The following is a 15,658-nucleotide window of genomic DNA, read 5'->3' as shown; positions in this document are numbered from 1 at the left end:
ACTAGCCCCCGGAAAGCCATGCTAGGAGTTCGTCCTCACGGGGTAATGGACAGGTATTAATAACAGACTACACCAAACAACGTAACTTGATTGAGTTCCGCTTTGACTTGATCCTGTAAAGCAATGGAGATTGGGCACGCAAGGAAAAAAGCAGGGTTGCATTGTCGGTTTCATTGTGACGTGATCCTTGAAATTGGTAGCACACCTTAAAACATCTGAAAACACTGAGGAAAATTCAGAGCATAGTGCATCCAGATGATGGTATGGAACTTGATCCAGTACCAGATGTACCGTATTTACTCGAATCTAAGCCACATTCGAATCTAAGCCGTACCTGAAAAATGAGACTCTAAATCAAGGAAAAAAAAATTTCCCGAATCTAAGCCGCACCTGAAATTTGAGACTCGAAATTCAAGATAAGCGAAAAGTTTTAGGCCGCACCTCCAAATCTAAACAAAGTTGGTCCATTATAATATGAGACATAATTTAGGTCGAATGAATTACGATACAGCTACAGTAGTTTGGTTCGAGTCATAAGCTTAGCAGTTAAGCTTTACCAGGTAGCCATTGCTATGCGTCAGGCGCTCCATCCGTATTTATACGGGTACCCTTCCTTTTTCACGTGCTTCGTCTGATTTGAATTGATTGCTTATTTTTCTTTGATCTGATAAGTGCCGTTCTCTTTGTTACAGGTGTTTACGTCACTCTAAGCTAAAATTGCATTACTGTATTGTGCCATGCATTGTTTATCACTTTCTGATAATTAGTGTTTACGGCCTGTCACCGCATGCCTTGCTTTTGTGCGTGCTACCACCGCTTCCATCCAATAAAAAAAAAAAGGAATCGTCTCATTAGCGAAACAATGGAACAATGGCAAGTTTTGCTATTTGTTGTTACTTACACTGCTGCTTTCTTTGATAATGATCAACAAGAACCAAATAATAGACTGCGTATGATAGAAGATGTTCTGAACGAGAGTTTAGCGAAAATTTTTCTCCGTTTGAAAATCTTTGCAGGCGCCTCTTTTAGTACATTACATTCTGCACCGAGTCATCTTACATTTAAAAATCTAGTCAATTGCCGTGGTTCATTTCTGACTGTATCACTATTAGGCATAAGAATAATACATATATAAACATGACATGATATGTGTATTCTTCCGCGTTTGCTGTTGTCTCACTCTAGTTTCGTAGTTTATTAGGCAGACAGGATTTAAAAGAGATAGCTGGAAACACGGAAGAATACATGACAAAATGTTTATATTCATATTATTCTTATGGTGAAGAGAATACTGCATGTGATTCACAATTCATAAAAGTTCCTATTAGCAACCATCTCTTCTCACAGGAAGGAAAAAATTCAGAACGTAGAGTTTCCCATATTGACAAACATCCCAAAGAGTCTAGCCAGTCGGATTTTTGTAGTGCATTGAAATGCTTCTACATTCAAAGATGAACAATACGAAATTTGTATTTCCTTCATTGGATAATGTACGAAAATGCAGTGGTCGAAACTCGGGGCGGAGAAAAAAAAGCTCGTTTTCGTGCCTGCACAGCATGCCTACATATATTCGACGGCAGAAGTTAGTTGTGGCGGCACCTACCAACGTTTTTCAGAACTTCCGCTTACTTTGCACTCGATTCTAAGCCGCAGGCAGTTTCTTGGATTACAAAAACCGGAAAAAAAGTGCGGCTTAGATTCGAGTAAATACGGTACTTTGCCAGAAATAGAGAAGCCAAAAATTTTAAAGACATCTAACCCAAATAAGTTTATAGTGTTGGCATCATCCACCGTTAGAAAGGTCAAACAACTGCTTTATTCACTGTGGTAGTAGAAAACTGTCATAATATGGGTCTTTGTTATTTGTTGTAATTCAGCAACCGACAAGAAACAGGGGACAATGCCTGTCATCCAAGATCCACATAGGTTTTGATAACTTAACAAAGTGAATGTTGCACCCTTGTCTAATTGCATTTTTAACATCTTGTCGATAACACGTACTTCAATATAAAGTTAGTTTGGGGCTAACATCACTCGAGAAACATTGCTCGCATCCCTGTTAATAAATGATGAATGAGGATGAAAGTTGGACACAAATGCAATATGTCACTGTTTTTTTAACAGCTGCTCATTACCCAATGCTTTGGGCACATGACCCACTTATGTTAAACAAAGCAATAAGGGCACAATGGGACAGGAGCACACAACTACTGTTGTGGTGTTAACTGGTGCTGCTGTTTAACACTGCACTGCCCCATGTGATATGGAGACCATGAGCTAACCAATAGTGGCTGAGGAGGAGATGCAATGGCAGCTATTTCACACCAAGCTTCTATCTCATTCCCTGCTTCCCTAAATGCTTCAAAAGACCAGGCAATGTTCACAACCTCTGTGAGAGAGGCATTTTCACATTTTAATGGATGTTCATGAACTTCTCTTTCAGAGTCCAGGCCTATCATACCATCATGAACCACTGAAACAGCATAGAATACTGGTGAGCTTCAGTAACAAACTGGCAACAACGACTAAGCCTGTGAAATTACCTTTGTACAAATGTTGCGGATGCTTTTGACAATGTTTGAACTCAATGTAAGCAGCAATAACAAAAGTACGTTTGCAATTATAACTAGAGAGCAACTAACATTTCATCAAGTTCCTGAGGAGGAGCTAGGTGACACTAAATATGATAAACACAAGGAGAAATCCATGAAAGAAAGAAAGCCTTACACATTTTGGGGTCAGTGCCAACAAAAGCTTGGAAATGTTGTAGAAGATGTTTTTCATATGCATCCCAATCCTCCACAGTTACATCACATGGAAGAAACGGTGGGGATTGCATCGACGACGGTGAACCCTGGTACTTCAACAATGTTGCCAGCTGTTTAGTGCCATGAAGACAGCCTGCTATTGGCTGGTGAGAGATTGCACTTATTCAACAAGAGAAGTAGAGTTGATACATGGGGTGTACGCGGACAAGGAAAAAAAAATCCCGTGTTTCCTGTTTAAAACACACACTTTTTCCTGGGTGTTTAAATGACAGTAAACTTTCCGTTAGAACTGTAAAACTTATCAGTCCTTTGAATGGTTAAGGTTTTATACACTGGTGTAGAATTTGCAGGCACTTTAAGCAACAAACAGCCCCCACCCCCACCCCAAGAAAAAAAAACGAGTTTTGGAAAGATCTTCGATGTGCAGCAATATGTATGCTGCATGTTTTCATATTATAAAAGTGTGTATTCAAGTTCCACCAAACACAGCACGTTAGTTTCCAAAGGATTGAAATTGAGATTTTGATGTGCTTTTGTAAGCCAGTCATAGCTCATGTCACGTGATGTCATCAGCCAATGATAGCAGATCCTCAGAGCAGACGACACGTGATATAGTCAGCCAATAGCAACATCTCTGTTAAGAACTGCAAACACACAAACAGGAAAAGTAAATGCTTTCAATTAATATACATAGTGTAGCTACAAGAAAAGCTAAGCTTTCACATATAATATTGGTCTTTTATGCGTGTGTTACTTTAAGGTACATCACACAAATGTGCCACTAAAATTTTACATAATGACGTAAATGTCTGGTCTTCTGGGGTTGAGATTCTTCTAAGTGGCTGGAATCTTCAAAAGAGAGTCAAACAGTCCTTGATTTAAGAAATTCAATGGGCATTCTCACATGCAACATAATTCATCTTGCATAAAATGAAGTTTACTCTGAAAGTAAGGCTTTTCAAACAACCATTCACAGTATTTTCCCGCGACCTGTTAGAATTTGTTTCAGCAATTGTCAGAGAGCACCAGTAAACAGGTGTTATTGCTCGTGCACAACTACCAAGATGTAGGAAGCCCATATGTTGATATGTATACAGCATTAAGAGATCTTCCATTACATCAGAAATGAAATGGGACATCAGATGATACTCCGAGAACATCGGAATTTTGTAAATCATACTAAAATGCATAATTCAGCTTAAAGTGCATAGTCGTATTCCAGATTCACAAAGATGTAGGCCCCAACCTCATATTAAGCTTGTAAGTGCGGTCATTGGGATGTAAATTTTCTTGGAGTATCAGTAGTGTATTATCTCATGTTTAGTTCTCTATTATGGCATAATGCCATATGTGCCAGAAGATGAAAACGTGCATTTCAAATTCAGCAAACAGTTGAAACTGGCCAAAGGTGGGGAATGAAACACTTCACTTCACATTAATTAACTGCCTCAGCGGGAAAGCTGCAATTTGTATGAAAATGCTATGAGACAACGCGGCCATCTGGATGCACTTTTAATAACTTGTCTTGACCACACTTATTTTTCCATCAACCTTATACATTTTGACTTTCCATCATTTTCACAGCCTGCAAAAATACAACATAAAACTGGTATCAGACAATATGAAAATATAATACATTTCAGCATTGATAAGAGACATGTTACAATGACTAGAACGAGACTTCCTAGCTTACCTTTGCTATGTCAGTCATATTGTATTCATTAAGTGGCTGCTCAGTGCTTCATGCTGCATGGCACAACTTGAAAACTGTTGACAGCAGCACTATTATAACGGTTTCACAACCTATATGTATTACTTTATTTAAAAGTTGTCATTTTATAAATAATTATGGTCACAATATTTCAAACAATTTTACAGGATTTTTTAATATGTTTAGATTAATATTACCCGTTGACCCCTTCCCCTTCCCCTAACTGCCATATGGCAATCTACGACGATTTTTATTTACAAAAACGATTTTATCGTCATACAGCTACAGAGGATATGATGTACGGTATCTTAAGTGTGTCAACTTTAATCAATTCCTTTACAACCCTCTAGTAATCTATATAATTTTAACTTTCATTAAATATTTATAAACTTTTATCGATGGTAGTAATTTATGTGCTGTAAGTTGTAAATAAAACAAAAGACTTGTTTGTTAACTGACAGTCGAACCCAGCACCAATCAGCGTGCCCTTCCAATGTATTAGAAAAAGAAAAATGTAACACATTGTTTTATAAATTAGTCCATTATTTACAAAAAGAAATGAATTATGAACAAAAAACCTGCATGGTGTAACTCATTTCCAAACATTGTATGTGTGTTGTTGAAGTGGGAGGTCATAAAGTACAGGGTGTACATGAAGTCCGGGAACACTTTCAATTATTTATTACACAAGAACCAAATATTGTACAGATGTCACACAAATGTCATTTTGAAGAGAAACTCTGAAAGATCCCCCCCATGTATACTGCCACAGCATAGTTTGGTAATTTGCCGATAGTCAGCGCTAGTCGCAAACATGACGAGTTCAGGTGCAGAGTGAGCTTTCTGTGTGTTGGAGTTCGACAAAAACAAGTGTGCTACAGCTGTCCAACGGATGTTTAGAACCAAGTATGGTAAGAAGCCACCAACAAGGAAGGCCACTTACTACTGTCACAACAAATTCATTACGACTGGTTGCTTGGGCCCACCAAAGAGAAGCGGACTGCCACAGTTGACTATGCCATGCTGGAACAGGTATGGCAAGAATTCAATTACCGTATTGATGTATGCTGAGTCACTCATGGCTTGCATATCGAATGCTTGTAAACTTTCAGAGTTTCTCTTCAAAATGCAATATGTATGACATCTGTACAATGTTTAGTTCTTGTGCAATAAATAATTGAAAGTGTTCCCAGACTTTATGTACACCCTGTAATATCTTTTGGAAAACATTGTAACTCACTCCCATATTGACTGATGAAATTATTTTATACGCTGACACGATGAAAATTGTGGCTGTAAACAGAAAAAAATTGCAGCGTGTACCAGGTATCGAGTGCCGCCTGGCGGTTTAGTCCACTTGGCTTCCAAAATTTTCACTTGGTAGCACTTTGCACTGTCTCTTGCGCAAGAATTGATGTGATATAATGTTTTTATGTTACTGACATAGCAATGGTAAGCTAGGAAGCCACATTCTAGTTATATTTTTGTAGCCTTTGAAAATGACAAAGTCAAAACGTGTAAGGTTGATGAAAAATGAAAGTGTGCTCAAGACATAAGTAAAGTTATTAAAAGTAAAATCAGTGGAAAAGACTAATAAATCAAACTGAAGTTATGTTTAAGTTACACTGAATCCCCTAGATTCACTCAACGGTTTCACTTTCTTGTGCACAATAGTGTCATTTGCATACTGTTCTAGATTACTGCTCACCAAAGATGAGGTACTGTTTACACTTATGGTGAACAAGAGCAGTCCATCCCAAGGACAACACACTGTGCACTGTCACTCAAAATGTCCTTGAGCCACTACATACTTGAAAACCTATTCTATTTACTCGGATCTTTGTTGGTCTAGGAATATGATAAATGCCTGTTGCCCTGAATCCACGGTGCACAGAAGGTTGGGTGTGGAAGGAGAACATTGTGTTTCGTGCAATCAATGAATTTTCAACCAACCAACCAACCAATCCATCCATCCATCCATCCATCCATCCCTTCCTTCCTTCCTCTCGTGTGTGGGGGAGGGGGAAAGGAAGGGGGGGGGGGGGGGGAGGAAGAAGAGAAGAAGTGAAGGTGATATGCCACATAGCAATATTACTAAAAGCCAGCAAAGGAAGAGGGCTGGTTGCAGGTGCAGTGTTCGATCAGTGGGTTACAATGATATTATACATGTAAAAATAATGAAAACATTAAATTTCATTATTCTAATGACAATATTACAAGTCAAACAAACTTACTATATCCTGTGACAAAATGTCTTTGTACTTGAAATTGTCTAGCTTGTCAATGATGACATTTTCCAACATCTGACAAGGTTTGCAGAAGATGAATTCAAACTGAAGTATATTACACAGTTCATAGGCCCGCAGTATGATAGCTTCTTCAGATATCTGTTTCGTTTGTGGTGACTGACACTCCCATTGTATGAGAGAACAAAGGGAAGAACCTTAAAAAAGATAACAGTACAGTAACTAAATATTGAAAACACTATGTTAATTTGACACAATAGCATGTAATTACAATGTGCAAGACTTACTCACCTAGTGCAGCTTCCACAGCAAAGAATGGAAGTAATGCACTGCTATAATAATACAGTTCTATAACATTAGGCAGCATAGTAACTGGCTCAATAAAAACAGTAGGTTCTGGTTCTGACTGGCCGTCTAAAGAAACCACTCGTCTGTCTTTTCTAACGAGGCCAGGACCCAGAAGTTCAAGCTGAAAAATTGATGGCGTGTAATGTTACTTCTGAAATAACATGCCTACATCAATGAAAACAATCAAGGACACAAGTGAGTGAAGACCTATTACAGTCCACAATGTCAATGAAATTGAGATGAGTAAGTTGACTGTACAAAACATTGCCATTAGCTTATTTCACTAATTTGAAATTGTTGAATGTAAAGAAATATCAAAAGAGTAAGGTATTAAGTGCAGTACAGAAATGAACTCATGAAAACATAACTACAAAATTATGGTAAATGATTTCCATTGGAGGATACAGGGAATAATTTTCAGATTTTTAACACAACAGGCAGCAGTATTTCCTGTATACATTGTGAAAATGATGTCCAATTTATTAGACCCTGCTACATCCAGCATCCCACTACATCCATTTACAAAACAGGATGGCACAAATGAAAAGCTTAATCTGCCAAATATTTGACATTTTTTTAGTGGGCAAGTAGCAATGTACATCAACAGCTGTCCTAAAGCTGAGCAACTGATGTCTCAAAGGAGAGTGTTGCTTAGGAGGTATTGGTAACATTAATAACTTTGAGACATGTCTGTAAAGTCTGTGGCCAAGCTCTAATGAGCGGTCAACTGAATGGTGGGAACAGACAAGAGGATAGACGGAGGGAAATCAGCACTATAAGAAGAGAGATAGATGGGTGTTGGAGGGGAGGGGTGGGGGGAAGGAGTGAGCCACACTAAAATGATATAAGATAGGCAGTAAGATTAAGAATAATGTTAACAGAAGAATGAACCAGAAGCAACACATGCATTTTGCACTGTACCACTTGGTTTTAACCAGACTGAGTGTTCTGAGTGCTGCAGTGTGGGCATATGAGGCATCAGCATCACAGGATGCTGAAACATTGTAGGTATATTCATTAATCGATAGTTTCACTTTCTGCAGCAGGTGAAAAATATGGCGCTGTAAGCAGTAAGAATGTTATGTGGGTACAGAAAAGGGTAGGAATGATCCAACACATGATAACACATACTTCTGTCACATTTATTAGGATATGGTCACAAGTTACAACATGTGTTCAATATAGTTTCCCAACTCATTAATATGCTGCATCCATAACACGGCACGGTCGACAGTTGCTCGTAACATATCTGATGTAATCAGAGCGATATGTCATTGTATGCTGTCCTTCAGCTCAGGAAGAGCACAGACACATCCCTGATAAATGAGGTAATATCTTTCAGGTATCCCCAACCTTCAGGAGTCACATGGAGTTGGTCACAGGATCTGGAAGCCACACTTCTTTAAAATATCTAGAGGTGATGTGGTCATTACCAAAGGTTTCTCAAACCACTTCTTTCATCTGGAAAGTGGTATATGGTGTCACCCATCTTACATGAAAATAGTGGTGTGGACACAGTTATGTCCTTGCATACTTAGAATCACGTTACACAAGGAGGCCCTTATGACAAGCAGAAGTTACTGTACATGTCATAGACCTGCGAGGTGTGATCTCTGTATTGAGAGTGGCTGGTAGGCCCCCAAGAATGCACTGTCAGATGCACAGTACTGTAAGGTGCTTAAAAATGTTATTAGGAAAGCAAAGAGTATGTGGTAAGCAAATAGAATAGCTAATTCACAGGATAAAATTAGAACCATATGGTTAGTTGTGAAGGAAGTGTCTGCTCAGCAGCACAAGGTCTACGATATGAAGTCTGTTCATAATAAAAATATTTCTATTACTGATATCAGGTATATGTACAGTATTTAACAATCATTTTCTGAGCATTGCTGGTGACTTAAATAAAAATTTAGCTTCTACAGAAAATCATATAACTCTCTTGGCAAATGCCTTTCTGAGGCTGATGTCTGAATCCTCCTCTATGATACAGACAAGATGGATATTGAGTCAATAATTAAATCACTGAAGACTAAGGACTCTCATGGATATGATGGGAGTGCCTAGCAGAATATTAAAGTACTGTGCTGCACATGTTAGTCTTGTATTTAGCTATATTTGTAATTTTTCCTTTAGAAATGGTCAGTTTCCTGAATGATTAAAATACTCAGTAGTAAAGCCGCTTTATATAAAGGGAGAAAGGGATGATGTAGACAATTTTAGACCCATTTCTATGCCATCAGTGTTCACTAAAGTTATTGAAAAGGCTGTGTATGTAAGGATAATTGATCATTTTATATCACACGATTTGCTACCAAATGTACAGTTCGGCTTTAGAAGTCATTTAACAAGTGAAAATGCTATATTCTCTTTTGTCTGTGAGGTACTGGATGGGTTAAACAAAAGCTTTTGAACGCTAGGCATATTTTTTGATTTAACTACTTAGGCATTTGATTGTGTGGATCACAAAATATTGCTCCAGAAATTGGACCATTACAGAATACGGGGAGTAGCTCATAATTGGTTCCCCTCTTACTTTAGCAACAGACAGCAAAAGGTCATTATTCACAATGTTGAGGTTGGCTGTGATGTGGGTTCTGAGTGGGGTACGGTCAAGTGGGTGTGCCCCATGAATCAGTGTTGGGGCCACTCCTGTTCCTTATTTATATAAATGATATTATTGTGGGTAACTGTAAAATATTTCTGTTTGCTGATGACACTAGCTTGGTAGTAAAGGATGTTGTGTGCAACACTGGCTCGGTTTCAAATAGCGTAGTTCATGACCTAAGTTCATGGCTTGCAGAAAATAAACTAACACTAAATCACAGAAAGACTCAGTTTTTACAGTTTCTAACACACAATTCAACTAAACTTGACATTTTAATTTCATAGAATTGGCATATGATTACTGAAACTGAACAGTTCAAATTTCTAGGTGTTCAGAGAGATAGTAAACTGTCATGGAAAGCCCATGTTCAGGATCTTGTTGAAAGACTTAATGCTGCCATTTTTACTAGTTGAATGGTATCTGAAGTGAGTGATCGTTCGACACAAAAATTAGCCTACTTTGCTTATTTTCATTTGCTTATGTCGTATGGTATGGTAACTCTTCCCATGCTCAGAAATGAGTGGTTCAGTCGATAAGTGGTGTTATTTCTTGTTAACAATATTAGCTTACTCCCACGAATAAGCAGCTTTCACTCAGTTAATACTCGGCAGAAATCAAACCTGTGTTTGGATCGGACTTCCTTAACTCTTGTGCAGAAAAGTGTGCGGTATACTGCTGCATCCATTTTCAATAAGCTACCACTCAAATTCAAAAACCTTATCAGTACTCCACGAGCTTTCAAATCGAAACTGAAGGGTTTCCTCATGGCTCACTCTTTCTATTTTGTCAAAGAGTTCCTTGAAAAATTAAGCTGATTCCTGTTGTATTGTTGACTGCATTTACTTAAACTTATGGATGGACTTTTTTTCGGGTTCATAAACATTTTATTTTTATCTGTTATTACTTTTGTGTTGTAATTTCATGTACTGACATGTTCCATGACCTTGGAGATTTGCTCCTAAAGAACTTGACGAATAAATAAAAATAAATAAATTCTGGAACCACCACCAGCTCCTGCTTGCTAGTTGTGGGCTGTAGGGCTGGAAGTAGCTCACAGAGGGGACGGAAGCTGCACAGACGGAGGTGCAGGAGCTCGAAACAGGATACTGCTGGGCTGCCGTGGGATGCAACAGCTTCTCCACATCCTTGGACTCCACTGTGCCATGGAATGGTAAGAGCACTGGTGCTACCGGGAATGGTTGCAAAGTTGGAGACCCCAGGTGCTGCAGTGCCCAATGAGGGGATGGGCGACTGCTCAGAGGGGCCACTGGGGGGAGGGGGGAGGGGTGTTGATGGGGGAGGGTGGTAGGCGTGTTGCTGGGTCACAGTAGACATTGTCCTCCTGCTGATGGCCGAGCTGATGCAGTCGTTGTCTGCCCCAAGCCCTGCATCATGTTGTACCTAAGACCCTCTTCTTAAAGAGTGAGAGTGGTGCGGGGAAATGAAAAGGGTGGGGGTACCAGGGTGGGTAGGACCAGAGGTGAGCAAGAAAGGACAGGAGAGGATCCATCCACCACTGGGGCCACTGGAATAGCTAGAGGGGATGGCGGTGGCCCCTGTCCAGCAATGCGCACGCAAAACTGGTTGAAGTGGTGGGCAACATGTCTGTCCCCCAACTACAGCATAAAAACCTTGTGCCCCCATTATTGCGGGATGACCAAATGCACATGCCCAGACTCAGAGGCTGGGAAGGAATTTCGGCACCAGTTGTACTGGCCTCAGGAGCGGTGTTGGCATTAGCAGGTGAGGCAGTATGCGGCTGGTGGCCACGGAGAAACTCTGCCGAACTCTTCTCACCCAAGGCTTTGTAAGAACTTAAAAATTGACTGATAGCATATTCCGCTGAACGGTCATCAATGTACTTGAGAATTTGAGATTTAAATGTGCACACCAGATGCTCAACTTCACCATTCGATTATGGGTGAAAAGGTGGGTTCCAAACATGTTGGATGCAATTTGTAGCACACAAGTTCCAAAAGATTTGCAACAAAAACTGGGAACTGCTGTCTGTTACAAAAGTCTGAGGAAGAGTTTCAATGGAAAAGATTTTTCATCAGGCCGTGATGGCAGTGTCCCCTGTCGTGGACCTGAGGCTGACTAGGTATGGGAAGTGGGAATATGCATAAGTCGGAATGAGCCATCTGTTTCTAGAAAAGGGCCAATGAAGTCAAAGTGGACATATTCCCAATGGGACTGCGGATTAGGCCGTAGAGAATCTTGGGAGCCACTTGTTGATCAATGCATCTGTTGCATGATTGTACCATCAGCTCTAAGTGTTTTTCGATTCCTGGCCAGTATACAGGGTGGTCCATTGATAGTGACCGGGCCAAATATCTCACGAAATAAGCATCAGACGAAAAAACTACAAAGAACGAAACTCGTCTAGGTTGAAGGGGGAAACCAAATGGCGCTATGGTTGGTCCGCTATGGTTGGTCAAACGGATGTCAACTGTGTTTTTTTAAATAGGAACCCCCAATTTATATTACATATTCATTTAGTATGTAAAGAAATATAAATGTTTTAGTTGAACCACTTTTTTTGCTTTGTGATTGATGGCGCTGTAATAGTCACAAACGTATAAGTATGTGGTTATCATGTGACATTCCGCCAGTACGGACGGTATTTGCTTCGTGATACATTACCCATGTTAAAATGGACCGTTTAGCAATTGCAGAAAAGGTCGATATTGTGTTGATGTATGGCTATTGTGATCAAAATGCCCAATGGGCTTGTGCTATGTATGCTGCTTGGTATTCTGGACGACATCATCCAAGTGTCCGGACCATTCGCCGGATAGTTATCTTATTTAAGGAAACAGGAAGTGTTCAGCCACATGTGAAACGTCAACCACGACCTGCAACAAATGATGATGCCCAAGTATGAGTTTTAGCTGCTGCGCGGCTAATCGCTAATCCACACATCAGTAGCAGACAAATTGCGCGAGAATCGGGAATCTCAAAAACGGTGGTGTTGAGAATGCTACATCAACATCTATTGCACCCGTACCATATTTCTATGCACCAGGAATTGCATGGCGACGACTTTGAACGTCGTGCACAGTTCTGCCACTGGGCACAAGAGAAATTACGGGATGATGACAAATTTTTTCCACGTGTTCTATTTAGCGAGAATCATTCACCAACAGCGGTAACGTAAACTGGCATAATATGCACTACTGGGCAACGGAAAATCCACGGTGGCTGTGACAAGTGGAACATCAGTGACCTTGGCGGGTTAATGCATGGTGCGGCATTATGGGAGGAAGGATAATTGGCCCCCATTTTATCGATGGCAATCTAAATGGTGCAATGTATGCTGATTTCCTACGTAATGTTCTATCGATGTTACTACAAGATGTTTTACTGCATGACAAAATGGTGATGTACTTCCAACATGATGGATGTCCAGTACATAGCTTGTGTGCAGTTGAAGCGGTATAGAATAGCATATTTCATGACAGGTGGATTGGTTGTTGAAGCACTATACCATGTCCCGTATGTTCACTAGATTTGACGTCCCCGGATTTCTTTCTGTGGAGAAAATTGAAGGATACATGCTATCGTGATCCACCGACAACGCCTGACAACATGTGTCAGCACATTGTCAATGCATGTGTGAACATTAGTAACGCGAACTACTTGCTGTTGAGAGGAATATCGTTACACATATTGCCAAATGCATTGAGGTTGACGGACATCATTTTGAGCATTTATTGCATTAATGTGGTACTTACAGGTAATCACGCTGTAACAGCATGCGTTCTCAGAAATCATAAGTTCACAAAGGTACATGTATCACATTGGAACAACCGAAATAAAATGTTCAAACGTACCTACACTCTGTACTTTAATTTAAAAAACCTACCTGTTACCAATTGTTCGTCTAAAATTGTGAGCCATAGGTTTGTGACTATTACAACGCCATCTATCACAAAGCGAAAAAAGTGGTCCAACTAACACATTCCTATTTTTTTACGTACTACACAAATATGTAATAAAAACTGGAGGTTCCTATTTAAAAAAACGCAGTTGATATCCGTTTGACCTATGGCAACGCCATCTAGTGGGCCAACCATAGCGCCATCTGGTTTCCCCCCCACAAGCTAAACAAGTTTCGTTCTTTGTAGTTTTTTCATTTGACTCTTATTTCTTGAGATATTTGGCCCGGTCACGATCAATGGGCCACCGTGTATACATGGCATCATGGCAGCATTTTTTGTTCTGGATACCCTCCAAGTGGTCAGAATGGGGAAGCTGCAGAATGTCATTCTGTAATTGGAGGGGGATGACGATTCATAACGACACATGTTCCATAACCACAAACACAACTCCATCTACCAAAATCAGCTGTTGTTGTAGCTGAAAATACAGATAAATGGAATCTGCCTTCCTTTGTGGCAGCTTCTCTGCCCCCCCCCCCCCCAACCCCCTCCTCCTGACCCAACAGAAAGTTCCTACAAACATGTTGTAAGACAGGGTCTGCACCCATGCATTTGCCCATATTGGGAGGTGCACTGACCGAGAGCTGAGCCTCCTCAATGAGGTAGAAACATAGACCCTCTTCTCTGGCAAATGACAGATCAGGATCTATTGGTAGCTGAGAGAGAGTATCTGCATTTGCATGTTTATCTATGGTACGAAAATTAACTTCATAATTGTATCTACATAAGAAGAATGACCAGCACTGCAACTGGTGAGCCATTTTGTCAGGGTGCCGTGATGAGGGTCTGAACAGTGAAATGAGCAGCAAATGGTCCACTATCACATGAAACTTCACCCAAACAAAAAGATGTGAAATTTCTTAAGTGCATATGTAATGGCTAATGCCTCCTTTTCAATTTGGGAATAATTCCTTTGAGCTATCATCGATGTCTCGGTGGCATAAGCTATTGGTTGCCCACGCCCATCCAGTTCCATTGTCTGAGGCATCTGCCACCATTACCAACTGTTCGCAAGGCTGTAAGGTAGCTAAACACAGGGCTGGGCAAAGGCAAGTTTTCAAAGTTTGAAATGCAGTTTTGCAATCCGGTGTCCAAGCAAATGGGGTGCTCCCTTTTTGCAGTTGGTTCAATGGATGAGCACTCTTTGAAGCATTGGGGATCAACTTCTTGTGGTAGGAAACATTCCTGAGAAATTACGACAGTTCACTGACATTCTTCAGCCAAGATAGTGCTGTGATCACTTCCACAACAGTGGTCTTTGGTTTGATGCCTTCATGCAAAATTATGTGACCCAAATGTTGAACTGATGCCTAAAAGAACTGAGATTTGTCAAGGTTACACTTTAACCTTCACTGTGGAGTGTGTGAAAGAGCGTACGCAGACTCTGGAGATGCACCTTGGTACTATGATGCCCTCAATATAATTTATACAGCATGGTATATTTTGCATTAATTGGTCAAGAAATTGATAAAACAGGGTGGGGGCACTGGCAATTCCAAATACTAAGCACCTCTATTTAAAGAGGCTGAAAGGTGTATTGACTACCATGAGCTGCTGCAACTCTACATCAAGCGGAAGCTGCAGGTAGACTTTGGCCATTAATTCATCCGGACGTAGTATCAGATATGAATCAATGTGAGCCTGTACATTTATTGACATTCTAAAGTCACCAAATAGTCACAATTTTCCAGTTAGTTCTTGATGACTATGAGTGGCAATTCCCTTTGATTAAATGCAGCCAGTTCAATTACATAAAATTGTGTTGGTCTGTCGAGCTCTTCTTTAACCTGGTTGTGGAGAGCTACTGGGACAGGACATGCTCTGCAAAAGTTAGGGCAAACGGAAGGTAGGAATTTGATGTGGGCTGTGAAACACTTAATGCAGTCAAATCCAGGAGAGAAGAGGTCAGCAAATTTCTTGCACAATGCTCCTAAGTCCTGAAAGGCTACTTCATGTGACACCAAGTTAAAAGTATCTGTGATTGTAAAACCCAATGTCATGAAAGTGTCCAGACCAAACAGTTTCTCTGCTGAGCGGCT

General features: G+C 40.2%; 1 protein-coding gene across 5 annotated transcripts in view; it reads right to left on the bottom strand.

Annotated features, from left to right (window-relative positions):
• Positions 1–15,658, bottom strand: part of LOC126474925 (glycerol-3-phosphate acyltransferase 1, mitochondrial) — a 427,627-nt gene that overhangs the window by 46,137 nt on the left and 365,832 nt on the right. For all 5 annotated transcript variants that reach the window (XM_050102436.1, XM_050102437.1, XM_050102435.1 and 2 more), the window contains 2 exons: positions 7,017–7,194; positions 6,714–6,922 (listed from right to left, as the gene is read on the bottom strand). In XM_050102436.1, coding sequence (XP_049958393.1) covers positions 6,714–6,922; positions 7,017–7,194 — 387 coding nt within the window. The remainder of the gene's footprint in view (positions 1–6,713; positions 6,923–7,016; positions 7,195–15,658) is intronic.

The sequence above is a fragment of the Schistocerca serialis genome, chromosome 4 (genome assembly GCF_023864345.2).
Source record: "Schistocerca serialis cubense isolate TAMUIC-IGC-003099 chromosome 4, iqSchSeri2.2, whole genome shotgun sequence".
Classification (NCBI taxonomy): domain Eukaryota; kingdom Metazoa; phylum Arthropoda; class Insecta; order Orthoptera; family Acrididae; genus Schistocerca; species Schistocerca serialis.
This window is presented reverse-complemented; position numbering and strand designations above follow the sequence as displayed.